This window comes from Coregonus clupeaformis, chromosome 9, assembly GCF_020615455.1.
Source record: "Coregonus clupeaformis isolate EN_2021a chromosome 9, ASM2061545v1, whole genome shotgun sequence".
In the NCBI taxonomy this organism is placed as follows: Eukaryota; Metazoa; Chordata; class Actinopteri; order Salmoniformes; family Salmonidae; genus Coregonus; species Coregonus clupeaformis.
The window spans coordinates 49,931,511-49,958,330 of record NC_059200.1 but is presented as its reverse complement, the minus strand read 5'-3'; the positions used below and the strand labels follow the sequence as shown (position 1 = coordinate 49,958,330).

General features: G+C 42.4%; 1 protein-coding gene across 4 annotated transcripts; it reads left to right on the top strand.

Annotated features, from left to right (window-relative positions):
- Positions 1-1,588: 1,588 nt before the first annotated feature.
- LOC121574044 (cytoplasmic polyadenylation element-binding protein 4-like) lies at positions 1,589-26,820 on the top strand. Of its 4 annotated transcripts, none has more exons than XM_041886587.2 (11): positions 1,589-1,653; positions 2,821-3,975; positions 11,226-11,316; positions 15,535-15,585; positions 17,550-17,573; positions 18,900-19,070; positions 19,692-19,781; positions 20,056-20,174; positions 20,457-20,571; positions 20,921-21,102; positions 22,803-26,820. In XM_041886587.2, the coding sequence occupies exons 2-11, from the start codon at positions 2,866-2,868 to the stop codon at positions 23,028-23,030; spliced, it is 2,181 nt and encodes a 726-aa protein (XP_041742521.1). In that variant the 5' UTR covers positions 1,589-1,653; positions 2,821-2,865; the 3' UTR covers positions 23,031-26,820. The 4 variants fall into 4 exon arrangements, with proteins under 4 accessions (XP_041742521.1, XP_041742519.1, XP_041742522.1 ...); XM_041886585.2 differs by having other exon boundaries at positions 1,602-2,008; XM_041886588.2 differs by lacking the exon at positions 17,550-17,573 and having other exon boundaries at positions 1,602-2,008.

Below are 26,820 nucleotides of genomic sequence, written 5' to 3'. Positions count from 1 at the left end.
TGACAGCGGCCATATTCAACGGGTGTTGAGCGTTCGAAAATTCATCAGTTATTCGGAGTAGATAGCCAGAGTGAATTTACGAACGCACCCCTAGAAATATGCCAAAGTTTCCGACTTGGAATTCAGAGTTAGATGACCATTCAAAGCAATTTTTCCCAGTCGGATCTCGTTTTTTCCGAGTTACCAGTTGTTTTGAACACGGCATTAGTCTCAGAAGTACCTTTTATGTTTTGTAATAGTGATGAATAAAACAGTGTTGACCGTGTTGAATAAAAACCTAAACATGAACTCACTGATAACAGCAGCTCTTTGCTGTATTCTTTGACAGTCCCTCTCTGGTCATGGTTTTGAAAGTTATGAAATCTCACGTAGGCTAGTATAAACTTTGCTGTGGCAGGGGTCGTGGAAGCTGTGGGCGCGGTGATTTGAGCTATCCGATTGGCCTAGCGCAGTAGGCACACTCGATTTGGCCACAGATCTCCCGGTCCGCCGAGTAGGCGGAGTTTGTATTTTCAGACAAATGAAAAGGTCAAAAAATGGGAACACTTTGCAGTGTACAGGGCTTCTGAATCAAGTGCACCTACTGCCATCACTACTAAAAACAAGAAACGGAGCGCAAGCCTGTATCTTTGGCTTTTCTACAGAAATGTTTGATGATCGACTAGGAATGCCTTGAAGATTGACCTTGAAGATTGACCGGCTGATGGCCACTGGACTACAAGGTGTCAAAAGTGTTCCACAGGAATGCTGGCCCATGTTGACCCCAATGCTTCCCACAGTTGTGTCAAGTTGGCTGGATGTCCTTTGGATGGTGGACCTTTCTTGATACACATGGGAAACTGTTGAGTGTGAAACTCAGCAGTGTTGCAGTTCTTGACACTCAAACCGGTGCGCCTGGCACCTACTACCATACGCTGTTCAAAGGCACTTAAATATTTTGTCTTGCCCAGTCACCCTCAATGGCACACATACACAATCCATGTTTCAATTGTCTCAATCCTTCTTTAACCTGTTTCCTCCCCTACATCTACACTGATTGAAGTGGATTTAACAAGTGACATAAATAAGGGATCATCTCTTTCACCTGGATTCAGCTGGTCAGTCTAATGGAAACAGCAGGTGTTCCAAATATTTTGTACACTGTGTATATGCATCTAAGAGTAAGGTAGGACTATATCATCATAACTACAGCCTGGTCAATGCTTTAATTCTGCTAAGGATGCATACCATTCACCTTTTTCAATATTTCTGTAGGAGGCTCAGGACAGGGAGATGCATAAGATACCGTGCATCGAATGCAATTTCAACTGGATCTCATCTCTCACGATTCAACCTTACTAGGCGGAGACTTGGCGTGAAGAGAATATGCATATCACGTTGAAGACCTTAAAAGGCGGACACATCTTGCGCATGTGCGCCTTATTTGGAGAAGAAATGGGTGCGGCTACCGTTTGTATGACCAATTACACGCGGCTATCTCACGAGGTGTGGGGTGGTGTCACGGATTGAGGCGAGGCTCTCAGCCATCCGTGGGAGGGGCTTTAGGAGGGGGCAGAGCTCTAACCGGAAGTGTCTCGCGGCTGAGAACCCTGTCATTTGGCCACGGTCGGTTCTGAGGAGAGGTACAGCTACCGCGAAGAAACACAGGAACAAGTCAGTTAGCAAGAGACACAATTTAAATCATTTAAACAATGAAACCGACCGAATAAGCCACTACAGTTAACTAGTGTTGAATTAGTTGTATACATTTAATTCAATGACGTAATTTTTTGATACAGTCAAGGTTAGCGGCTCGCGAGAGAGGGCTGTGTCATTGATCAGGCAGGACACGTCAGGAGAGGAGAGAAAAGCTGTTTAGCCATAGCTACTGTATGAGCGAAAGGCATAAAAGCACCATATCGCTTGTGTCATAAACTTTCTTTTCATAATTGTATCAGACACATCGAGGTTGCAGTTTAACTACAGGACGGATCGAGTCATCGCCTGGATCAAGGGTAGCGACCAAAAGGTGAAAAAGGGATTTTATGCTCGGTGTGTGTGCAGCGTCGCTTTAGCCAGATTACGTTATTCAGAACAGAAGCTAGCTAGCTAGCATCTACGACTATCGACTTGATAATATATGTTTAATATTTTGCCTAAAACAATCAGAAACGGTATAAATAGAGATATCTAATGCGTTAGCTAGCTACGTCATCATTTTTCTGAAATTAAAGGGTCGAGTCCAAATAGCACCCACACAGGGAATAGGCTTTGACAGCTGTCACGCAAGGTCGCTTGTCTGTCATGATTTCGTTCTAAATTTAGCTAATAAGATACATTTTTCAAATACTCTTGAATAACACTATTGCAACTAGCAAGCTAATTACGGCTGTTATCGACAAAATGCTAGCTAGTAAGCTAGTTGGCCTTAGAAATGTTGGCTCGACTGTCCGACATAGCAGGCTAACGTTAACTAGCTGCTTGCTGCTAGCTGCTTTGGCTAGCTGTTTGCGGGTAGCATATTCTGTGGCAACGTCACGAGCCTATAGTTAAAGATGTTGCTAGCTAACTAACTAGCTAGCATGCAAAAAAACATTTAACTACAATGAGCTGATGTGGCAGAGAAACATGTCTTGTTAGTAAGGTTATTATACTGGCAGCTATTTTCGACAGATAACGTTAGCTGAGTATAGCTAGCTGTTATTCGACTAGCAAGATGGTTAGCAGCAGAAAATGACTCGATTGCTATCAATGTCCTTTCTGATTTCTCTATCAGCCTGATTCTCATTTACAAACATTGAATTAATAACTGGTGTATTTTGTTTTTGCCCCTCTCTTTAGGACCTAAAGATCACGGGATAGCAGATATTGTGTGTGGGAAAACAAATGGGGGATTACGGGTTTGGAGTCTTACTGCAAAACAACACTGGCAACAAGTCTGCTTTCCCAGTTAGAATTCATCCACATCTGCAACCTCCACACCATCATCAGAATGTGTCTCAAAGCCCTGCTGCATTTATAAACAATACCACAGCTGGTAATGGCAGTAACAATGGGTCACCTTGGCTGTTTTCAGCCACAGCTGCCCACAGCAGCATGCAAGATGAAATTCTTGGGTCAGAAAAGCCCAAAGCCCAGCAACAGGAAATGCAAGAAACGCAAGAAAAACAGCAACTGTCCCCTGGCCACCAGGAGTCTGGAATCATATCTGAGTTAGAGAAGGCGAGGTCAGAGGAGAACAAGGTGGAGGGCGGCCCCTCCGAGGGTAGCAATGGAAAAGAGAAGCTGCGCCTCGAGTCCCCAGTACTGACAGGCTTCGACTACCAAGAGACATCAGGTCTTGGGACTCCGGGCCAGTCCAGTACCTCCTCGTCCCTGACTGGCTTCAACAACTGGTCAGCTGCTATTTCCCAGACCCCCTCCACCATCATCAACGAGGATGTCAGCTTCTTCAACCCAGCTGCCTCTGCTAACAACGGGCCCCTCCTGTTTCAGAATTTCTCCCACCACGTCAGCCCAGGCTTCGGGGGAAACTTCTCTCCCCAGATTGGACCCATCTCCCAGCACCATCCCCCACACCCCCACTTTCAGCACCCCCACAACCAGCACCAACAGCACCGAAGGTCCCCCGCCAGCCCCCACCCTCCTCCCTTCCCCCATAGGAATGCTGCCTTCAGCCAGTTGCCGCATTTGTCCAATAACCTGAATAAGCCCCCGTCACCTTGGGGTAGCTACCAAAGCCCTTCTCCCTCTCCCTCCTCCACTTCCTGGAGCCCCGGTGGGGGCTATGGTGGCTGGGGAGGCTCCCAGGGGCGTGAGTACCGTCGGGGCCTCAACGGAGGCATGACTCCCCTGAACTCAATCTCCCCACTGAAGAAGACCTTCCCCAACAACCACGTGCCGTCGCAGAAGTACTCCCGCACCAGCCCCGGCTTCAACCCCAAGTCCTGGATGGACGAGAGTGTGAGCAGGAGCGAGAACATATTCCCCTTCCAGGTCAGTGAATAGTTCTCACCGCTTTTATATCTCTTAATTCTGTAATGATACTTAGAGCCACTCATTGAGATGTAATTGCATTTTGTGTACCCAAAGGCCCTACTCTACATTATATGATGAATTTGTCACAGTATTAATGTTAGTCCTATGCTTTAATTGCCAGAGGCCCCTTATAACTAGTGTAGCTCTGCCACTGCAGTGATGATGTCCCACTATATGAGATAGAGAAGCTATGACATAGCCTAGAACGTATCAGATATTTTTCTTCAGCCAGAGAACACGCGGTAGAGTGTATATAATAATAACTCAAGACTAGCGGTCTACGCTGTCTTTATAATGCCATCGCATTTCTAATGCAATTTGATAGCACAATGTGAAGATGACTTAGATAACAGTGTTATGCGCAGAGAACACTGATAGGATTGATGGAAACGGCATGGAGGTTCTTTTATTGATCAAGCACAGGGGTGACTGCGTCTGGGGGGGGGTAAAGGTGGGTGCGGGGGTTGGGCTGGTATATGTGCTGTAAGGCCTGATTGAAGGCTTTGAGGATCTCCTTCCTACCCAGAAGTGCTGCATCATCAGCCATGATGCCATACCGACCATGTTAGATATTGATAATAGCCTAACTACTATGTTACTGTAGCACACAGCAGTGCTGTGCCCTTGTTGGTTTACAATCACCCTGTGCTGCTCAGGCTAGCTCGATTGTGACACTGCCCTCTAAATATATTGGGGGTAGAGGGCTAGATTGGGGGTTTTAGCTTCCTGATGCAGGCTGTAATACTTCAATTGTATTTTCAAGAGGCTGAATATTCTCACATTTCGGGTTAGGTTGGCCTGATGGGCAGTTTGAGATGCAGAGCGTTGAATAGAGACTGTCAGAATGAAGGTGTGCTCTTAAAATCCATTGGAAATGAGGTTGAATCCGCTGCAACAGTCTCTATATCGAAGGGTTGAGTAGAGAAAGGACATAGGCTACTTTCGTGTGACTGGACCGTTTGAAAGTGCTGTTGATTTATTACACAGCTATTCCATTTCTACTGTACAATCATGTTTAGTCACACACTAGGCTAACTCGCATGGTTGTATTCTATTTTCAGTGTTTCCCCTAGGATTTTTTTCAGCAGTGGTGGCAAGGCTAGCGGGGGTGGGCGGTGAGTGCATTGCTACTAGCGTAAGCGCAATGACATGCTAGCTGTTCCCATAGACTTCCAGTCATTGAGCCAACGACTATCCATTTAAAAGCGCATCTCGGCAGAAATATATATATATATATTTATATATGATGTATTACATATTTTTTGCAGCGTTTGGTAACAATTTAGCAGCGGTGGGTCACCGCCACTAAATGAATATAGGAGAAACACTGATTTTTGTACTAAGGACATTACTACATAATAACTAGGTTTTCTGTTCGTCTCTGTCCCTGACCAAGCAATGTTTTCATCTTAAAGTGGACAGTGATGGTGAACACAAGCCCATTTCCATGGATCACATGCCTTTCTCTTGTGACTGCCAGGCATTTCCAAATGGCTCCACATAGTTTCCATTTTATCACAGAGGCAACGTGTGGGGGATTGTGGTGTCCCTTTTGGAGTTATCTTGTCCTGTTTGTTTACTCCCTATTCATTCTTAACCACTTACCTGTTTTAAAATAATAAAATGCAGCAGCCAATATGCTGTCACCTCTTTCCTTTTTTTAGCATAGCCTACATCCATCAAGTTGACACAACATTTAGGCTACATTGCTCAAGTAACATTGTGTAGAAATACCTTAATGTCTGCAAAACCTTGGCACCATACCATGTAGCAGCACCTTTTCATAGAAACCCTTGGTTATGTTAATCAACGCTGGATGATGTTCGTAGCCTATTTAAAGGAGGCTTCACTGACTGTTTAGGTGTATGCCTTGGGGACTTAACTAGTTACATTGATACAAGTGATGCGATACCCATCTCTTAGTCAGAGCTTAATGGCGCTGGAAGTTTCCATAGGCCTCCTGTGTCACAGCCAAGAATATCTCATGTTTGGTGTGAAAGCAGAGGCTGTCTGGTGGGGGAGGAGAGCACTGGTTCCATGCAAGCTGACACAGGTGAGGCGTTCATGATTAGGCTAACCAGCGGCTTAGGGAGAAAATAAGAAGGGAGATGCTGCTCCCACTCAGGGGAGAACAAAAACGGGCAACAAAAGGTTTGTCAAGAGACAATGGTGCTAAAAACAAAAGGCCCCTCCTTTTATTTAGATGTGATGTGCATCCTGTGATGGCCTTGGGCTGTGCTGCTACTGATCACAGATCAGTACTGTACTGGGAGACCTAGACCACTGTAGGATGGCTGTTTGTTTAGCTGGCTAGGCCACTGTCCTCTGTTTGTTTCTGGATTAGAGCAGCTTTTGCCATTGGGTGCAGGTGCCCGTGGCAAACAGTCATATGTTACCTTGGTCTAGTGTCATCTCTCAGGGATTAGGGACTGTGCCTCCCAGTGAGGGGATGTCATGAAAACATTATACAACATGGGCAGTGGACGAACACACACGCCAGAATCATCTCTGGTGATATTCTTTCAAAGATTCTACATATTCCATACATGGAGAGGAGACCGTTTGTGTGAATGGCCCTGGTCCCTACTATACTGCCTTTGGGTATGGTGCTAGAGCTATGTTATTAGGCATCTGCACTGAGGCAAGGTAGGTCTTTCACTTTCTAAAACCCAAACCCAGGCAGCCTCTTAGCCCTGTGTAAGCTGCTCTACAGCCTTCCTTGACTGGGAGGGATAGGGCCTGCTGCCTGGTAACATGCCTGTGGATTTGGGGCTGGGTAGGCACCCAAAGGGCCACATTAGCGATCTACGTGGGAAATTGTTAGTAGAGGTAGGTTATGGTATTCTGGTTAGCTAGTTTAAATTGACATACGTTTGCTTGCATGTATAACTGCTCCAAATCAGAATTGAGGTTATTATCATATTAGCTTTTTTTCATTGAACCATGCAATATATATTTATGCCCTAATAGAATTATGGGAACATTGGGCAGTGCACAAGGACCTTAGTGCTTGGTGATTGCGTTGTCCTTGTACACAAGGCTGAACATTTGAATCTGGAATTCATTTAATATTTTCTCATTTCAAAGAGATTCATAAATCCTGATTGAATAGGTATGACACAAGTCCCAGTAAGTCATTAGTTTATAGGAGACGTTGCTGCATTGTGTTTTTAAAATCTATAATGCATTAAGAACATCAAAAGTAGTCTATGATATCCATTGGGTCACGATTTGGCAGGATGTCTTATCAAAATAGAAAACATCTACCCCAAAGGTCTCTTGTTCACATCACTGTTGGGTATCAGTTGACAGTGTGCTAAGGGGAAGATGTTTTCGATCATGTGCACTACACTGTGTGACTGACTGCTGTTCTGAGGTCCGTTCCAGATGTCATCTTTTGTTCTACTGCTATAGTTACAAGCCTCATTCATTAATTGTCATTCAACACCTCGTTTACGGCCAGAACACTCTTCCAGCTATTCAAATTTCGAGGACATCAGCCAATTAGGCATGATCCTATGGCGTTAAATGCGGCAAATGTCCCTGGAATAATTAAATAACCATCAGTGAGTAGCGCACAACTGTGTTCTTATGTTCTATTCGCCCTTCTCTTACCCTCGAACAACGTTTTGAAACAGGAAGTATCTTGTGTGTTGTAATATGAGAGAGAGAGAGATGTAAAAGAAATGTCAGAAGTGTCACAGGCATTTAATACCCCTTCTCTGATTAGGCTCTGTTGCTGTTCTTTAATTACTTTATCACCAAAGTAGATCTGGGTCCCCCGTGGAACCAGTCTGCACCCCCTGCCTCCCTAACCAGGCTCTGGGGCTGGATTAATGGGCTTGAGGGTGTTTTAATGTGCAAGGCTTTGAAAAACCTTGACCAGCAACACAAAAATCAACAGTGTCAAAGCTGGGCCCCTTATCCCTACCTCCCTCCCCCGTTCCATTCCCTTTTTCATTAGTATAGCCGTGACATTGTAGATTAATGTTGTAGCAGAAACACCCTTAGCATGCCATACTTAATCATTCTGCTCAGGGTGTTTCATCAAGGCCTATTTTAGCAGTGTTCTTCACGTTGGATAGTTTGGCCCTAGCTTCAAGCTCCCAAACACAGGCTCTCTGCCTGGAGAGAGTTATTATAATACAAATGGGTTACACCGGTTTGGTCTCCTTCACTGTTTTCTTCTTTGTTACACCGGTTTGGTCTCTCCCTGGCGGTTTCCCTCTTTCTTTTGTCTCTTTTATAAGGTGCACCTATTTTTCCTCATAGTTGGGATCGGGGGAATTATTTTATTACATTCCTGTATACACTACCGTTCAAAAGTTTGGGGTCACTTAGAAATGTCCTTGTTTTCGAAAGAAAAGCAATTTTTTTGTCCGTTTTAAAATAACAGCAAATTGATCAGAAATACATTGTAGACATTGTTAATGTTGTAAATGGCTATTGTAGCTGGAAATGGCTGATTTTTAATGGAATATCTACATAGCCGTACAGAGGCCCATTAGCAGCAACCATCAGTCCTGTGTTCCAATGGCACTTTGTGTTTGCTAATCCAAGTTTATCATTTTAAAAGGCTAATTGATCATTAGAAAACCCTTTTGCAATTATGTTAGCACAGCTGAAAACTGTTGTGCTGATTTAAAGAAGCAATACAACTGGCCTTCTTGAGACTAGTTGAGTATCTGGAGCATCAGCAATTGTCGGTTCGATTACAGGCTCAAAATGACCAGAACAAAGAACTTTCTTCTGAAACTCGTCAGTCTATTCTTGTTCTGAGAAATGAAGGCTATTCCATGCGAGAAACTGCCAAGAAACTGAAGATCTTGTACAACGCTCTGTACAAAAATGGCTTTTCTTTCGAAAACAAGGACATTTCTAAGTGACCCCAAACTTTTGAACAGTAGTATATGTGTGACTCTTCTATTATGTAAACTAAATGCGTCATCATGCTTCTGTTCGGCTGGCAAACCAAAAGTGTGTGCTCGCATACTCCCTTAAAAGACCTTCGCTTGAACGTTTTGGAAAAAGCGGCAATGGTACTGTTTGGCCATTTTGACACGCCATAGCCACTTCCTCAAAATAATCAGAATTAATCTGTCATTAATTTAACGTTTTTGCAGAGGGGATCTTAGTCGTGCAATTTTACATCCAAACTAAGATGTTTGGTGCAGTATTTCTCAATGAGAAAATGTGCATGAAAACGAGTCGTCTCTCGTTGAATGACGACAGACTTCATTGAAGAATCCCTACAGCTGACCAATTACAGACGAAGGGGTGTAGACTTCGGCTCCCGAACTTCTGCTGGCCTCGAGAATAAATGTGTACCCAAACAGCCGAAAAAACCCTTACCGAAGTCCAAAACGAACAAAAATGTCACAAAATGTCGTCATAATATATTCTCCAACTCTTCTGAAACTGTTTTGGCTGGGAAGCATGCGGACGCCTAAAGCCTGACTTTTTTTTTTAATTTACAATTTTTCTGAAAGGTTATTGTTGAGGTTGGTAAGGAAGTGTCTTATCTGACCTGCCCACTTTTCCGTGTGTGTACCTTGGAGATGAACCTAACTTATCTTGTGAGGCTGTGCGATAGAGAGACACACTGAGGGCCAGGCAGGCTCAGCTTGCCCATGCCATGTGTGCTCTTAAGGGCTGTGTGTGTGCGTCTACGTACGTAGCCTAGCCCAGGCCTTCTAAGCTTCCAGGGATGAGTGCTGCTGCCTGTTCATCAGATGGGAGGAGGTGTGTAAGAGAGGAGGGGCAGATCAGATAGTTAATCGCTGTGGTTGCCAATCCATTCAGATGCTTAGCAACAACCGCAGCCATGCTTGTGCGTCGTCGTGGTGGCGGAAGGGTTTTACAGGATCTTGCACACACCTTTTATGGCATCTCCTTACTTATTACTGTACTAAAACCCTTCCTGCTTTGCCTGCTAGGGTAGGTCTAGGGTTGTTTTTTTCCCCAACTGGGTTTAGTGAACACAATGTTTTTTTTGGCTGGGTAGATTTAGTTGAGAATGTAATTTGTAATGAGTGTTCTTGCAGTAATCTCTGGTAGCCTATTTGACTTCAAGTAGTTCATGTCTCCAGTGCATTGTAGAAAATAAAACATAGTCTACTGCAGCACCAGCCTGCTGGTGATGGTTTGGTTGTCCCTTCCAAGGCCATGGTTGTTAATGTTATTACTTTAAATGGTGGCCATGGAGCAGTAAACACCTGCCTAGCATGATGTGTATTTTACCTGAAGGTGATAGGGTGTAGCCTAAGTTATATAAAGCATGGATTTGTCAGTAAACAGTATTGAAATACTTAAAATTGGGCCTGTGTAGAAATCAAAATGTGATTCCATAACATGTGAGACATGACCATGTCCCAAACACCACATGAGCCTTCATACTAGTGCTTCTCCAGTCATATGACAGCCAGTCAACTGTGAATAATTTCCAGCTCTTGTGCAACAAGCCTCACATTATCATCAGGTAGGACTTGTCTTGTGTTATTCCTGGCTGGCCTCTGGTATGCCATTCACTAGAGGGTTTTAACCTGCTTGCTGCTCAAGTAATTCTTAGAAACGAGCCGAGACTACCATTTTTCATGGAAAGTGTTTATTATCCATAGAAAATAATCAAGTCAAGGACAGTGAGTGAGAGGCTGCCTTGTTTTAGTAGTAGGCCTGGATATTGTTTTTGAAAACAAGTTGAACTGCTGGCTTAAGAACGTGTTTGGTTTAGGTTATGAGCGCCCTCTTATCGCACTGCCACGTCGAGCCCGACTGGCTGAAAGAATTGAACATTTCCAGTTTGGTCACGGTGTCAGTCCTTTTCATGGTCTTGTGTTTAAAGTTAATCTCAATCATTGTTTGCATGAGCTTCCTCTGCGTGCACTATGAGCCGACGACCTGCATTCTGTACAGAATAATACTTGCAATGAAAATGTGTAGATACAGATTTACATCAATAAGAGATGAAGCTATACATTAATTATAACACATCAACACTGCAGTAAAAAGTAACTGTCACGATTTCATTTACTTCACATTCACAGTATTTTGTATTCCATGCATGAAGTATCAGTGTGTGTGTGTGATGGGATGAAAGCCTAATGGAAATTTCATGGCGTCAGACTCAGAATATAGGCCAAAAAATGTAACATTTAACCAGCGGCAGCTGCATCCCTCTAAAGCAGAACTCTCATCTATCTTTTACACAGGAGCGCACCAGATCCTTTGATGGCTTCAACATGCACTCCCTGGAGAACTCTCTCATTGACATCATGAGGGCCGAGCAAGATACCCTGAAAGGTAAGATGACAATCACAGCAACATCAGGATCACATGTCCGGTCACAAAATTGCTGTTAGTGGCCGTATCTTACGACCTTTGTCCTCCAAATCTGCTGCAAGGTCATCGAGGACAGCTATGTCAGACAACTGCTGATCTGAGCTTTCATTTCAGCCCTAGAGTAGACTAGGAAATAAAGCGTGAAGGCTTATGTAGGCTATTCTACAGAGAGTGCAAATGGACTTATGATTGTGCAGTAGGTGTGTAATGGTACACATTCGTACCGAACCGTTCGGTACGGGGACCTCGGTTCGGTCCGCACTGTGAACCCGAATAAATACATAATAAAACAATTAATGAAACCCCTAGGCCTATAGGCTATGCCGGGTTGTATGCCATTGCCACTTGAGTAAATCGGAGCTGAAAAAAAGATTGTAGGCTGTTCCGTTAAAGCTACAATATGTAACTTTTTGGGCGTCCTGACCAAATTCACATAGAAATGTGTGTTATAGATCTGTCATTCTCATTGAAAGCAAGTCTAAGAAGCAGTAGATCTGTTCTATGTGTGCTATTTCTATGCTTCCATTTCTGAAGTTTAGTTTTTTTGTCGTTTACTTTCGGTTTTGTACACCAGTTTCAAACAGCAGAATATACAATATTTTGGGTTAAGGAAAATATTTTTCTCAGCGGTTTAGATGGTACAATGATTCTCTACAGAATGATTGCGTTTTTTGTCACATAAACTGAAATTAGGCAAACTATTAGAATTTTAGCAACCAGGAAATGGTGGAGCGATTTCTGCATAGTGCGTCTTTAAAACAACTAATGCTAGAAATTCTAGACTATTCCTGATCTGGCACATCTTCGCATCACCTTCAGCATTCAAATGTTTGTAAAATGACTTGCGCAACATTAGGCTTTATTAGTTGAGTGACAACCAATGTAATTTGCTAGGTGATTTTTATCAAATGCGCTGTTGAAAATGGAGTTTTACTTGAGTAAAAGTAGCCTAAGCTACTGCAGGAGACACAACTCTCATCTGGCTATAGGCAATAGGCTACCTTCTAATCGGGGCTTACATTAGATTTTATTTAGATTGTTCTGGTTCACCATCAGCAATAGTTTTGGTAGTTTTGCTTGAAACAATTAGTATGGTCATTTTTACATATACATAGTAAAGTTGATAATTTCGTAACGAGGACAGCAATCACTTTTGATACCCGCACTGCATGGTCGAACCGGGATAGGAGGAGGAGCTCACATCCAGTCTGACAACTTCCTAACGGTCCAAAAAATGATAATAATGCAAACATTCCCCCCCCTCTGAACTGATAGTGGGGGTGGTAGTTTCCCTTATTTTTTTTTACATTTTAGTCATTTAGCAGACGCTCTTATCCAGAACGACTTACAGTTAGTGAGCGCATACATTTTTCATACTGGCCCCCCGTGGGAAACGAACCCACAACCCTGGCGTTGCAAGCGCCATGCTCTACCAACTGAGCTACAGGGGACCTTATGGCTCAGCTCAGGTTCCTACATACACCATAGACATATTCACACACCACATACACACACACACACACACAGATCCAGCTCAGAGAGGCCCAGCTCATGAGCTCCATCCGCAACAGATGTTAATTTAGAATGGAAAATGAATGTGTTTGTGCATCGATTCCCCGATTCCTTCCTCTAATCAAACCGAATCGCAAGAATTGTTTCAAACTAAAACGTATCGTTCCTGTATCGTATCAGAGCCCATGCATCTAGACACACTACCGGTCAAAAGTTTTAGAACACCTACTCATTCAAGGGTTTTCCTTTATTTTTGACCATGTCTTAAATTAACTGTCTCTCTTTGCTTATTTTAGCTGTTCTTGCCATAATATGGACTTGGTCTTTTACCAAATAGGGCTATCTTGTCACAACACAACTGATTGGCTCAAACGCATTAAGAAGGAAAAGAAGGAAAGAAATTCCACAAATTAACTTTTAACAAGGCACACCTGTTCATTGAAATGCATTCCAGGTGACTACCTCATGAAGCTGGTTGAGAGAATGCCAAGAGTGTGTAAAGCTGTCATCAAGGCAAAGGGTGGCTATTTGAAGAATCTCAAATATAAAATATATTTAGATTTGTTTACACTTTTTGGGTTACTACATGATTCCATACGTGTTATTTCATAGTTTTGATGTCTTCACTATTATTCTACAATGTAGAAAATAAAGAAAAACCCTTGAATGAGTAGGTATGTCCAAACTTTTGACCGGTAGTGTATGTATCTAATCATTTACATTTTAGTCATTTAGCAGACGCTCTTATCCAGAGCGACTTACATGAGCAATTAGGGTTAAGTGCCTTGCTTAAGGGCACATCGACAGATTTTTCACCTAGTCGGCTCGGGGATTAGAACCAGCGACCTTTCGGTTACTGGCACAACGCTCTTACCCACAAAGCTACCTGCACATCCTTAACTTGCATGTTTCCCCTTTTCTATGTCTATTTGAAATTTTGAATGAATGCGTGCTAACAACATTGAGTGGCATCGCTCTCAATGTCACGGTCCCCACTAGACCTCTCAACTTTGCATTGCAAAAGGTACAAAAGTCCCATCATTTCAGGTGTAAAGTCAAATGGAGTAGACAGACATAGAGAGATAATCACTGATGGGACTTCGTTTTCCTTCCAACAGCTTCCTTCTCGTTCCTAGTTACCTGTATTTCCCCATTACTGTTCTTTTGAGGTCATTGCAGGTGATTTTGTGAGCAGCTGCCCAACTTTGGTCCATTAGAACTGTGACTCTGCACGCGTACAGGACAATGCTGTGGCGCAGCAGATTGGTGTTAGCAGCAGCTACACTGACCAATAAACGCCTGCATCTCTGCAGCAGCACTGGGCTGGCTGATGGAGCAGCCCTCCACTGGAGCCTCTTTCCCTGGCCCAGCCATGCCTGGAGGGGAGCACGTGCTAGGTGTGGTGACAGGCCATCTCCGTGGTGCTGGTAATGCAAGGCTTCTTCAGGATTAGTCAGTCTGATCCAGGATGTGGAGGGTGGAGACGGTGTGACGTGGAGGAAGGGACTCCACCACTAATACAACTGTCTGCTGCTTCCCTTTTTATGTAGGATTTTGTATCGGGTTATAATGAAGTGAAGTGAGGAACTAGAGGTCAGGTTTGGGGTTAGGTGTTGGTTGTGTGGGAGGTATTTTCATAGCTGCAGCTATTGAAGGGTTGTAAATGCAGCATTTGCGGCGGTCTCTATAGGTTGTCCATCTGGTTTGTGAAGCAAACATTGCAAACCGGAACGTTTGTTGACAAAGTCAACAACTTTGTCACACACTTCAGGCTCTCGGCCTCTCAGATGTTCTCCAATCTAGTTTGTGCCACTGCTGATTATTGCAATGATGCTCCCAGTGCTGCGTGCCAGCTACAGAAGGCAGAGAAAAACATCATTATGATGCATCATGTGCCTTGTGAGCAGCAGCTCCTCGCCACTGTCTCCAGGGCAATGTGTTTCTACATTAGAAAGATCCACACAGATGCAGGCCCTACTCATGCTGTGTCCTGACCTTACTGGGGCGCTTTGGGTGAGCTCCAAGGGTACCAAAGCAGTGCCCCGGCCCCCTATCCCTAATTGAAAATAATTATCTGACCGCCAAACGTGAACCTCTGTAGAACAGATTAAAAGGACAATCGACTGAAGAAGTGGCTTTGAATCGATTCCATCCTCTGTGACTAAAAAGAGCACTCTGTTCTCTGAAAAGTTACAAAATGGTGTGTTGGCTCTGTCACCATTAACTGCTGAGCCTGCCTGCCTGCTCTCTCTCACTCTTTGATTGAATAGGTGGAGGGAGGGGAGGGGCTTAGAGAATTTGTGTGATGGAACGGAATTCACCAGTCACGGAACTCTCCACTAGTCCACACAGGAGCCATGTATAGAGAGTTGGTCAAACAAAAAAAGCAAAATATTATTCCAATTCTAGACATTCAGTTAAATAGCATTATTTAAATATTCTCCATGTAATGCTTATGTGACGCTGACATGGCTGCCATATCATTTTGAAGTGTCATGTAAATGCATCATAATGCAGAAACCTCAATGGCCCAACTCTCTCTAAATACATGGCTCACAATGGGTTTACTATTACGAGGGCTAATGTAACCACGGCTCATTTTGTGTATTGCAGCGTATGCTTGTGACTGTATCTCTTAATGATTTATACTCTGTTTCCTCTCACTAGGTCGCCTAGGATTCACCCATCCAGGGGGAGATAGTCCTTTGCCCATAAATGGTATGTCAATGGTTTTCTAGCACTAGTGCTCTGATGGCTTAACCCATGCTTAACCCATGGATGGATGGAGGGTGAAACAAGCCATATGTTAACATAGTCCGCAAGATTAGCAGCATCATGTCTGTGCTTAGCGTGCTCTTGAGGCACCGCTGTGGGTTTGCTAATCTGTGGACGACTCTTCTTACGCCATTAGTTATTTTTAATGATTGATATGGATTTATTGAATAGTAATCTTTTGTGGACTGATGCACGTAGAATTACTGGTATTGTAGCATCTGTTAACAGACTGTGTGGGTTGCAACCACTAACGAGGAACTTGTTTCCGGTGCGTGGATTTTTCAGCACTGGTAATTACAAAAAAATCACGATTTCGCAGGTGTAAGCATCATTTGAATTTCGGACTAGGAGGGGACATTTGGCCCATAGACTTGTCTGTAACTTCCAAAAAGAGAGGGGGTGGAGCTCCTTGTTCACCTAGCGCTCCTCGTTCTAGTATCTTTTCTAACATGTCTCCCCCAGAACTGAATCCATTTTTTTGTTCTGGGTTAATTGAATAGTAATAGGATAGGAAAGCTACGCTAGGCTAATTTACCAAATCTACTGGAGTCTTTGATCATTTTGGTAATTAACAGATCATTTATTGTAACTTTGGTAATTTATACTCAAATAACTTTTTTAAAAATGTATTCATAGTATTCATTTTTTTATATTATAACATATGATATATGAGTTTCTAGTGGATAGACCATATGGTTCAAGAGAAAATAGCCTAATGAATGGAAAAAAGCATCTAATCAACAATGGCATTATTTTCAATTAACTCTGCAACTCTTCCAACCATTGACTTTTTTTCACAACTGCCACAAGTTTGGCGCCAACACATTTACAACAAAGACATAGTCAAATAAACATTGTTATATAAAGGAGATTTCATGCTGAAACCTTCATATTAAACAGCATTGGAATTCACTAAGTTGATGGTTTATATTTAGGATAATGTTTTACTGCTTTGTCATTCTAATTTCTATTTTAAAATCGTATAACTAAGATGACTGCACTTCGGCTTATGCATATCATCATACAGTTGAGGAAGCTGTATTTTTTTTAATTTAAATTTTTTATGAACATGTCACTATCTCTAGGCAAGAGGAGGTTTCATTCTCAAGTAAGAACACACATGAGGAGCTTAGTTCTTTCATTGCATAGGCAAGATATGATTTTATATATTTTACATATGATAAGGCCACAGAGGGCCAGAGGCTATGCTATTTGCATTCAGCCAGACCTCTCATTTGCCTAGCTATGCAATGAAAGAACTAAGCTCCCTGTATTTGTGTTCTTACTTGAGAATGAAACCTCCTATTGCCTAAAAAATATAATCATACAGCTTCCTCAACTGTATTTTGATATGCATAAGCCGAAGTGCAACTGAGGGCTCGGTGATCCAACATGGACGCTCTCCCTGAGTCTCATAGTGTTAGCCTATATTGCGCCGTCATATGGTCAGACAGTGATCAAACAGTACAGATATTGGTCTTGCATAGATACCATTCAGAGAGTACTAGTCTTAGAGCGGCAGTCACACCAGCTGATAGTTACTCTGTGGAACACACATATGGGCACACACGTGTATCAGAGAGCGTGTAAAAGCACCCTCCACTGACTTCCTGAAGAGCTTCTCTCCATCTGGCCCATGGAAGGGAGTGCGTGCGTGATCCTCATGAGGAGTCCAGGAGACGTGTAGAGACGTGACAGCCCAGCTATATCAAGGGTGGATGTTCAACACAAGGGCATCCTCTGGCTGTGTCTGCCATGTACTGCTGGGCACTGAGGAGGCAATACAGGACTAATCATGTGTAGGATTTGACTGAAAAGGAGAAGGGCATGTGTTGAAAACTGTCATTGCTGGTCACTATTGATGTTCTGTGCATCCCTTTGTTCACCTGTCTTGTTTTTACATGCAGCAAGGAATTATGGGAGGAGACGAGGTAAATAGATTATCTTGGGTTATTCAAGTGGATTATTATTTTTTTTTTACCTTCAAAACTGGCATCGAAAGACCCTGTCTTTTGCATCCATGTTCAGTCTTTATGAAGGGGGACAGTATGTGTTTGCATGGAGATGTTGTGCTTCATTGTTGGTCTGTTGGTTGGTCTGGCATGTTGGTGTTTTTCCCCTCAAAAGTGTATTAGTCTCCAAGAGCTTTTGTCTGTGGTGTTGTGGTTGTCAGCATTACATTTGTTTGTGTACAGAGCGAGAAACACACTACACACACGTCACACAGTCACCACTAGCCGACCCCCGCCCAGTACCGTGCCCTGTATTTTAGTCACTGTCACTAGATGGCTACCACCCGGTTACTCTACCATGCACCTTAGATGCTGCTGACCTATGTACATAGACATGGAACACTGGTCACTTTAATAATGTTTACATACTGTTTTACGTACTTCATATGTATATACTGTATTCTAGTCAAGGCCTATCCTATTTAACTATTGCTGTACATAAATACATTCTTCAGATATACTACATTCTATCCGTATACTGTCCATATTGTCTATACATCCCATCATATATATACACTACCGGTCAAAAGTTTTAGAACACCTACTCATTCAAGGGTTTTTCTTTATTTTTACTATTTTCTACATTGTAGAATAATAGTGAAGACATCAAAACTATGAAATAACACATATGGAATCATGTAGTAACCAAAAAAGTGTTAAACAAATCAAAATATATTTCTTCAGATTCTTCAAATAGCCACCCCTTGCCTTGATGACAGCTTTTGACTAGGGCCCATAGGGAAGTTGGGATGCAGCTCTAGCTCCTCTATGGTATATTAAAACCGGTTAGATGAGTGTTGCATTTTCATCACATCAGCATGTATGTAATGGGGGAGAAGGGAGGACTTTCGTACAGCTATTTGTGGGGACTGTGTGTTTGAGCTGAAACGGGGGATGGCTGGTGTAGTTCTGTGCTGGGGGACGGATGTGGAGGGAGGGAGGGAGGGAGGGAGGGAGGGAGGGAGGGAGGGAGGGAGAGATTGATTAGAATCCCTGGCTCAGTCCCTTTTACACAGCTCAGCAGGGCCTTACTCTAGCATTGTCTCTGGCACTCAATGACTCATGTGAGATGAATTACTTAGGCCATACCTAACCATGCAATGATATTCCCCTCACTCAACTCATGTTGATAAACCTAGGAAATAAACTCCATGAGTGTTGATCTTTTTTTGTTATATCGGTGTTATATCAGTTGTGTTAAGTAGCCATGTATCATTGGCTGACTGTGTGCGATCCTCTCCTCAGGCCATTCTTCCCTGTTCCCCATGGAGGATGGTTTCCCTGACGACGAGCGTGGCGAGCAGAGCCTGCCTGGCCTGGGCTCGCCCCACTGCTTCCCCCACCAGAACGGGGAGCGCGTGGAGCGCTACTCCCGCAAGGTCTTCGTTGGCGGTCTCCCCCCTGATATTGATGAAGGTAACCTTTTTTACAGCTTCACTGGACAACACTGCTGACGCCAGTCACATAGGTGGAGGTAATGAGCTGTGAACACAAGGATGATACTGGACTGGACACCTGGTTGATAGGGTGGAGGTCTAGAATGTGTATGTCTTCATGGCCAGTAGGGTTACATGACGGATGCTAAAGATGTCTCCCTTTGTGACCAATTTCTGCCGTAGACTTTCACCATACAGCGCTGCTCTACCATTTTTCTCACTGCATGACACAACGTCGTGTGTTATTTAGTTCAGTTTCTGCCTGGTTCTTATTGCTTCCTGAGGGCTTTGGCTCATGAGTATGCATAGTTGTAGTACATTCTGTGTGTTTTGTAGAATAAGGAGTGGAGAACAGATTTGTGTTGCTGGCAGAGGATTTGAGAGAACAACTGAGGCTTTGCTTGTTTTCTGGATGCTACCATCTGCTCTGCTTTATTCTCTCTGTTTACCGTTACCATCTACACCCAACGTAACAGGGACTCACATATCCCTGTAGTCTACCCCACTAAAAACAACCATCGGATGTTAACACATATGCACCGTATCACAGTAGAACCACTGTGAAGCAATAGTTGAATGTTTTTCTTTTTCACCTTTTTAGATGAGATAACTGCTAGTTTCCGTCGTTTCGGACACCTCTTTGTGGACTGGCCTCACAAGGCAGAGAGCAAATCTTACTTTCCCCCGAAAGGTGAGTCACGTTTTAAGTCAACCTACTGCTACTGTCCTTATCGCCACATACAGCAGTGCTATCAAAATGTACTATCAGAATTGACTATTGAGGTGGAAATAGTCTGAAATGTTAGAACAAACTCATGAGCAGAGCGGTCTTACCGTCGGCAGTCATTTCCAGCAGCAGACAGAGAATGAAACGGTAGAGGTAAGCGTTAAGTCCTCTAGTAATCTCTGTCAGTGTTCTGTGTAGGTGGTTTGAGTGGCCTTGTCCTCTGTCGTTTGCTCTGTAGGTTATGCCTTCCTGCTGTTCCAGGAGGAGAGCTCTGTGCAGGCCCTGATTGAGGCCTGTATTGAAGAGGATGGCAAGCTCTACCTATGTGTGTCCAGCCCCACCATCAAAGACAAGCCGGTGAGCGGATTGCACCATCACCCATCTGCTAAATATCTTCTCTCCCCTTCTCTCATACTATTGTGAAAGATATCAAGATGCAGCACCACAGCAGCATTTTACTGCGTCATGTTTTATTTAGTGAGCCCATTCGATTAGTCGCTGACCAAGTGAATAACCAAGCAGCCACCCTTCTTTGTAGAATTGGCTTTGCATCGTTAAAGGCATAACATGGTAGACATGACAAACGTTAAGACGTGACATGTTGTGATACATATGTCTCCCTGTGTATATGTTTAACAGGTCCAGATCCGCCCCTGGAACCTGAACGACAGTGACTTTGTGATGGACGGCTCCCAGCCTCTGGACCCCAGGAAGACCATATTTGTGGGTGGGGTGCCACGCCCTCTCCGTGCAGGTAACCTATTGACCCTGGTCAGCTAAAGCCACACTTCCATTGGCACTTTAGTCCTGAGGTGTGTTCCAAATGGCAACCTTTTCCCTTTATAGTGCACTACTTTTGACTAGGGCCCATAGGGAAGTTGGCATGCAGCTCTAGCTCCTCTATGGTATATTAAAACCGGTTAAAAGAGTGTTGCATTTCATCACATCAGCATGTATGTAATGGGGGAGAAGGGAGGACTTTCGTACAGCTATTTGGAACATTATGGCCAAGTTCGGAATGTCACATTAAATCTATGAGGCTAGACCCTGGAATTGTGCTGCAGTCTAACCCATCTGTAACCTGTGTTTCCCTCCTTCCACAGTGGAGCTGGCCATGATCATGGACAGGCTGTATGGAGGGGTGTGCTACGCAGGGATCGACACAGACCCAGAGCTCAAGTACCCCAAGGGAGCAGGGCGGGTGGCCTTCTCTAATCAGCAGAGCTACATTGCTGCTATCAGCGCTCGTTTTGTCCAACTGCAGCACGGAGAAATTGATAAACGGGTTAGTGAAGGCTCTTTTTTTTCTCTCTCAGGCAAATACAACATTACACAAACAAATATGCAGAAGGACAGAAATGTTGTACAAAACAGATAAAAGGCTCTTGTCTCATGTCTTTTAAAAGGGCATTGTTCTTTATTGTAATGGTTTTAAAAGATTAAAGAAAAATATTTGTTGGCATTTTGACTGGGGCATACGAAGACAGAAAACAAATGTCTTGTACTTTTAACCAGCTGCCACCTGCAGAAGAATTTGGCTATTTCACTCAGCCAAAATCAGTCAAACTGGAATAATTGTTCACAAATTAATATGTGCCAAGCCAACGTGTCTCTACTTTTGTAGTGACTTGAGAATTTTTGTAGATCAAATGTTTTGTAAAAAGGATGGAATGTGCGTAATTGTCAGTACAATTATGTGTTGTGTGTAAAATCTTTGAAAATAAACTATATATACAAAAGTATGTGGACACCCCTTCAAATTAGTGGATTCTGCTATTTCTGCCACACCCGTTGCTGACAGGTGTATAAAATCGAGCACACAGCCATGCAATCTCCATAGACAAACATTGGCAGTAGAATGGCCTTACTGAAGACCTCAGTGACTTTCAACATGGCACCGTCATAGGATGCCACCTTTCCAACAAGTCAGTTCGTCAAATTTCTGCCCTGCCAGAGCTGCCCCGGACAACTGTAAGTGCTGTTATTGTGAAGTGGAAACGTCTAGGAGAAACAACGGCTCAGCCGTGAAGTGGTAGGCCACACAAGCTCACAGAACGGGACTGCCGAGTGCTGAAGCGCGTAGCGAGTAAAAATAATCTGTCCTCAGTTGCAACACTCACTACCGAGTTCCAAACTGACTCTGGAAGCAACGTCAGCACAAGAACTGTTCGTCGGGAGCTTCATGAAATGGGTTTCCAGGGCCGAGCAGCCTCACACAAGCCTAAGATCACCATGCACAATGCCAAGCGTCGGCTGGAGTGCTGTAAAGCTTGCTGCCATTGGACTCTGGAGCAGTGGAAACGCGTTCTCTGGAGTGATGAATCACGCTTCACCATCTGGCAGTCCAACAGACTAATCTGGGTTTGGCGGATGCCAGGAGAACGCTACCTGCACGAATGCATAGTTTATCATTGTCTGGGGCTGTTTTCATGGTTCGGGCAAGGCCCCTTAGTTCCAGTGAAGGGAATCTTAACGCTACAGCATACAATGACATTCTAGACGATTCTGTGCTTTCAACTTTGTGGCAACAGTTTGGGAAAGGCCCTTTCCTGTTTCAGCATGACAATGCCCCCGTGCACAAAGAGAGGTCCATACAGAAATGGTTTGTCGAGATCGGTGTGGATGAATTGGGATGAATTGAAACGCTGACTGCAAGCCAGGCCTAATCGCCCCAACATCAGTGCCTGACCTCACTAATGCTCTTGGGGCTGAATGAAAGCAAGTCCCCGCAGCAATGTTCCAACATCTAGAGGAAAGCCTTCCCAGAAGAGTGGAGGCTGTTACAGCAGCAAAGGGGGGACCAACTCCATATTAATGCCCATGGTTTGACAAGCAGGTGTCCACATACTTTTGGTCATGTAGTGTACATGAATGTAAATTAATCCTAGCTTTATTCTCTAGTGGGTGTTTGACAGATGGTCTTCTGTCTCTCTCTCTGTCACTCTCTCTGTCTCTCTCTCTGTCTCTCTCTCTGTCTCTCTACAGGTGGAAGTGAAGCCATACGTCCTGGACGACCAGCTGTGTGATGAGTGTCAGGGAACCCGGTGTGGGGGCAAGTTTGCCCCTTTCTTCTGCGCCAACGTCACCTGTCTCCAGTATTACTGTGAATACTGCTGGGCGGCCATTCACTCGCGCGCCGGCCGTGAGTTCCACAAGCCACTGGTAAAGGAAGGAGGGGACCGGCCTAGGCACATCTCCTTCCGCTGGAACTGATTGACACACACACAGAGAGAGAGGCAGAGGGGGGAGTAGGAGTTGCAAAATCATTGTACAAATAAATGCACTTTTCTGTTGCTGGTTCCTTTTTAGCTCTAATTTGAAAATACATTTTAATTTTAAATTCATATTTATTTTAAAGATGAGAAACTGGAATTATATCCAGATATGTCAAGGAAGGAAAAGAACATGTTTAAATCCCATTCTTTACTTTCTCCAGTTGATTTTATATTTTAATAGTGCATATAGACATTTGAAAAAAATTGGGCTTTCAATTGTCACTCTGCTATCCAATTTGGCGTGTCATTGACCATGAATTTAAAAGCAGTATGTTCAGTTTTAATTTTGATACAATAGGTTTCAGAGCAAATGTAAATATAAAAGGTGTTGCTAAGGAAGAGTGCACTTATTTATTTACTTTAGAGTGCAGATGATACAGTATAAAATCCCAGTAGTTTAACCAAAGCTTAATCTCAATTGGTTTGAAAAAGAAACAACTACAGAAACGTGGGTTCTTTCCCAGATCAAATGTTTGAAATAATGTTTTAAGACCATGCTAATATTTGATGTTACTTGACAAGATCGACTTCACAATAGGCGTTTGAGTTTGATCTCCATTTTGACATGCAAAAACTAATACCTCAAGCTTAGCTGCTAATGTGCCGAATAAGGTCTCCCCCTTCCCTAAGGACCACAATCAAAGGGAAACGGCGTCAGCAAAAAGGCACAGTTTATAGACACTGTTTTGTCGCTTCCTTATTTTTGTAATCCAACCAGGGTTGTAGTAAGAATGAACAGAGCATCTTATTGGGGAATGTATGGCGTTGGAGGTCCCAGAGGCCCTGAGCGCTGGCCGGTGTAGAGATAATAAGTGACCCCACTCTCTGTGTCTGTGGTCCTGCTAGCTAGGAGAGGAGGAGGGGCTAGGGTCTAGTTCTCATCAGGGCTGCATGTGAGCAGAAAGCCCTGTTTTTCATTTATTATTATTAATGCAGTGGTGCAAATCTCCCAAGCCTTTATCCACAACCCTATTTTGTTTTTAACCCCCCTCAAAAAAAGAGAAAGAAATTAGGAAAGTCGGGGTTGTCATCAACACACATTTACGGCTAGAGGAGTTGATATAACTATAACAGCCGAGCTAACTCAGCCAGTGTTTTAAGCATAAATGAAGATACTCCATGCAATGTGCTCTACTATGTGCGTCCCACATGCAGTTAATTCACTCAAACAAGACTGCAATAAAGAGTTTATACCTAGGCGCTTTAGGGAACCAAAGACGGCTGTGCAGTAGTGAGTAATGCTAGCTCATTTCTTTTTTTCTCTTTTTTTTTGAGTTTTCATTCTTGTTTTTCTATCATTTCTACCCTTTCCTTACGAAGACCAGATGGACACCAGTAAACCAAAGATTGGCCTTGAATAGATAACAGTGCAGTCAAAATCCAGGAAAATATTAGTGAAAACAACTGGACTTATTGAGCTTACAAGCACCCAGGCCTTTTCACCAGTCAATCCGCTCATTTCCAAGGGTCAAAATGGAGAAGCTTCTTGCTAGGCAGTTGTGTAACGTGGATAGGTCTGCAACAGGTTTGGAAATGTAATGCAAAAAGCTAAACAAAGACTCACAGTTGGTCTGGTTATTATAGTCATACAGTATCTGAATCTACTAGCGTTAAATATGTCAGGGAGTAAGTGCTGAAATATAACTTAATACACTAGTGAAGTACGTATCCTTGTGTTGGCTTGATGGTGTGCTACTGCACCAGGTCTGCACCATGACTTTAGCTTGTGGGTGTGGTGGGTGAACATTTTAGAAGTTAAAAACCCTTTTTGAAGAATTTGCTGTTAATGAGATAAAAAAAAAATGATTATTTTATACATGGCCTGCTGATTTTTGGTACAGTGTTTTCTAGCTAAATTATTTTGTCATGCACATATAAACATTTATTATGCACTACTTTTCTAAATATTTTTTTTTCAACAGTCATTTTAGGCACATTTTTCACAAATGGGAAAACTCCTTTTTGCAATACCTCAATTTTTCACATTGTGAAAGGTAGCTTTTGTACTTTTGTTACTGAGAGATCTGCATATATGGACATTCTCATTTAAAGAAAAAAGTTGAGTGATTTCAATATATATTATTTTCAATTATGCTTTTTATACATTTCAGTGCTGAGGAATCTTTACAACTAAGTGCACACTTGTGTTGATGCGACTTCAAAACTGCAGAGGAATGATCAAAGTGTATTGCTTAAGGTATTAGATCTCATACACTAAATGTTTCACAAAAATCTGATCTTAACAGCATGGTGAGAAAAGGTTGTCATTTAAAATTAATGTTAATGTTAAAAAAATGGCTATCCTAGTTGGAAAACGGTAACTTCTATTATTTTGGTTTCCTCTCCATAGCTGGAATGTAACAATTATAAGGAGAATGCAAATTATGGTTCATAATTAGGCTGAATCTCGTATCACAAGAATGGATGTTTGGTGTTTTAGATATTTTAACATTTGAAAATGTATATTCTTGAACTTGCCAACTAGCTCCTATTGTAATCCTTAGCATGCATGATAAAAAAAAAAGAAGATAAGTACATGAATTAGCTATTGAAATGAATTGTTGTAGTTGTGCACCAGATGTTTCTCAACTTTAATTTAAGGACACCCCCACACCTCACTCCCCTCCCATGTTTTCATCTCTTTGCCTTCCCCATACTCAGACCTCTGCAGGATGCACAGAAAAATATACAAGAAAATAAGATGAAAAAAAACTCTAAAATATATTTTAGCAGTGCAGGACTTGAGCATCTTATAGGACACTGTTGAAAAGACTTGATAACTCTTCTCCACTGTCTGTTGAGGCAAATAAACCTTGTTGGAGGAAGGGGAACATTAAGACTTGAATGTGGTAAATGTTGCAAGTTAACTTCGAGTTGTTATGTGCAATACTTTTTTTGAACTTTTTTCCAGATAAAGACTCTTTGCAATGTAATTCTTTAATGCCATTTTTAATTGCAGACATTTAAAGAAGATGTTAATATGTTTTTCACAGTCATTTTCTACTGTTATTGTAATCCTTTTCATGCTGGTGTTTGTAAAAAAGAAAAGAAAAAGAAATCAAACTATTTGTACTAATATAAATAATTGAAGTTATTTTTTAAAACATTAAAGGTTTTGTGCTCATTTGCTTAATTTGTTTATTTCAAGCTACTGTGATTGATTGCAATGTAATTATTAGGTCAATAATGTATTTAGCTGTTTATTGGTATATTTTTAATTGGAATGTATAATTTTTTATAATTTTGATCAGATTTTTTGTTATATTTTTGAGGTGAAGCTTTTAATATGTTAGTGTCTAGTTTTTACTAATTGCTATATTGTGCTCCACAATATATGGTTCACATTTTCTGAAGGAAAATAAATATTTAAATATTGGTCTGTTGATGATGTTATACTTAATGGCAAAATTTCGATAGTTTTTAACTGTATGGGAAGGTTGTTGTATTTATTAATATTTTTTGTTTTTTACTTAAGAGATCACCTTAATTTTTATTGTCATTTCACTTTATAAGTTCCTATTTTTGTATTTTCCTTTCTAATTAAGTTATGTAATACAAAATGTCCATATTTCTAGGAGTTGGTCTGTAGAAGTGCTAGTGAAATGAAAAAGAAAAATCTAATGTTATTTAATTGTTTGCAGCCAACTATTTATAACAGTATGCATAACTTTTAAATATTTGTAATGTGAAATGTTGAATGAATAAAACTTAACTGTGACGATAAGGCC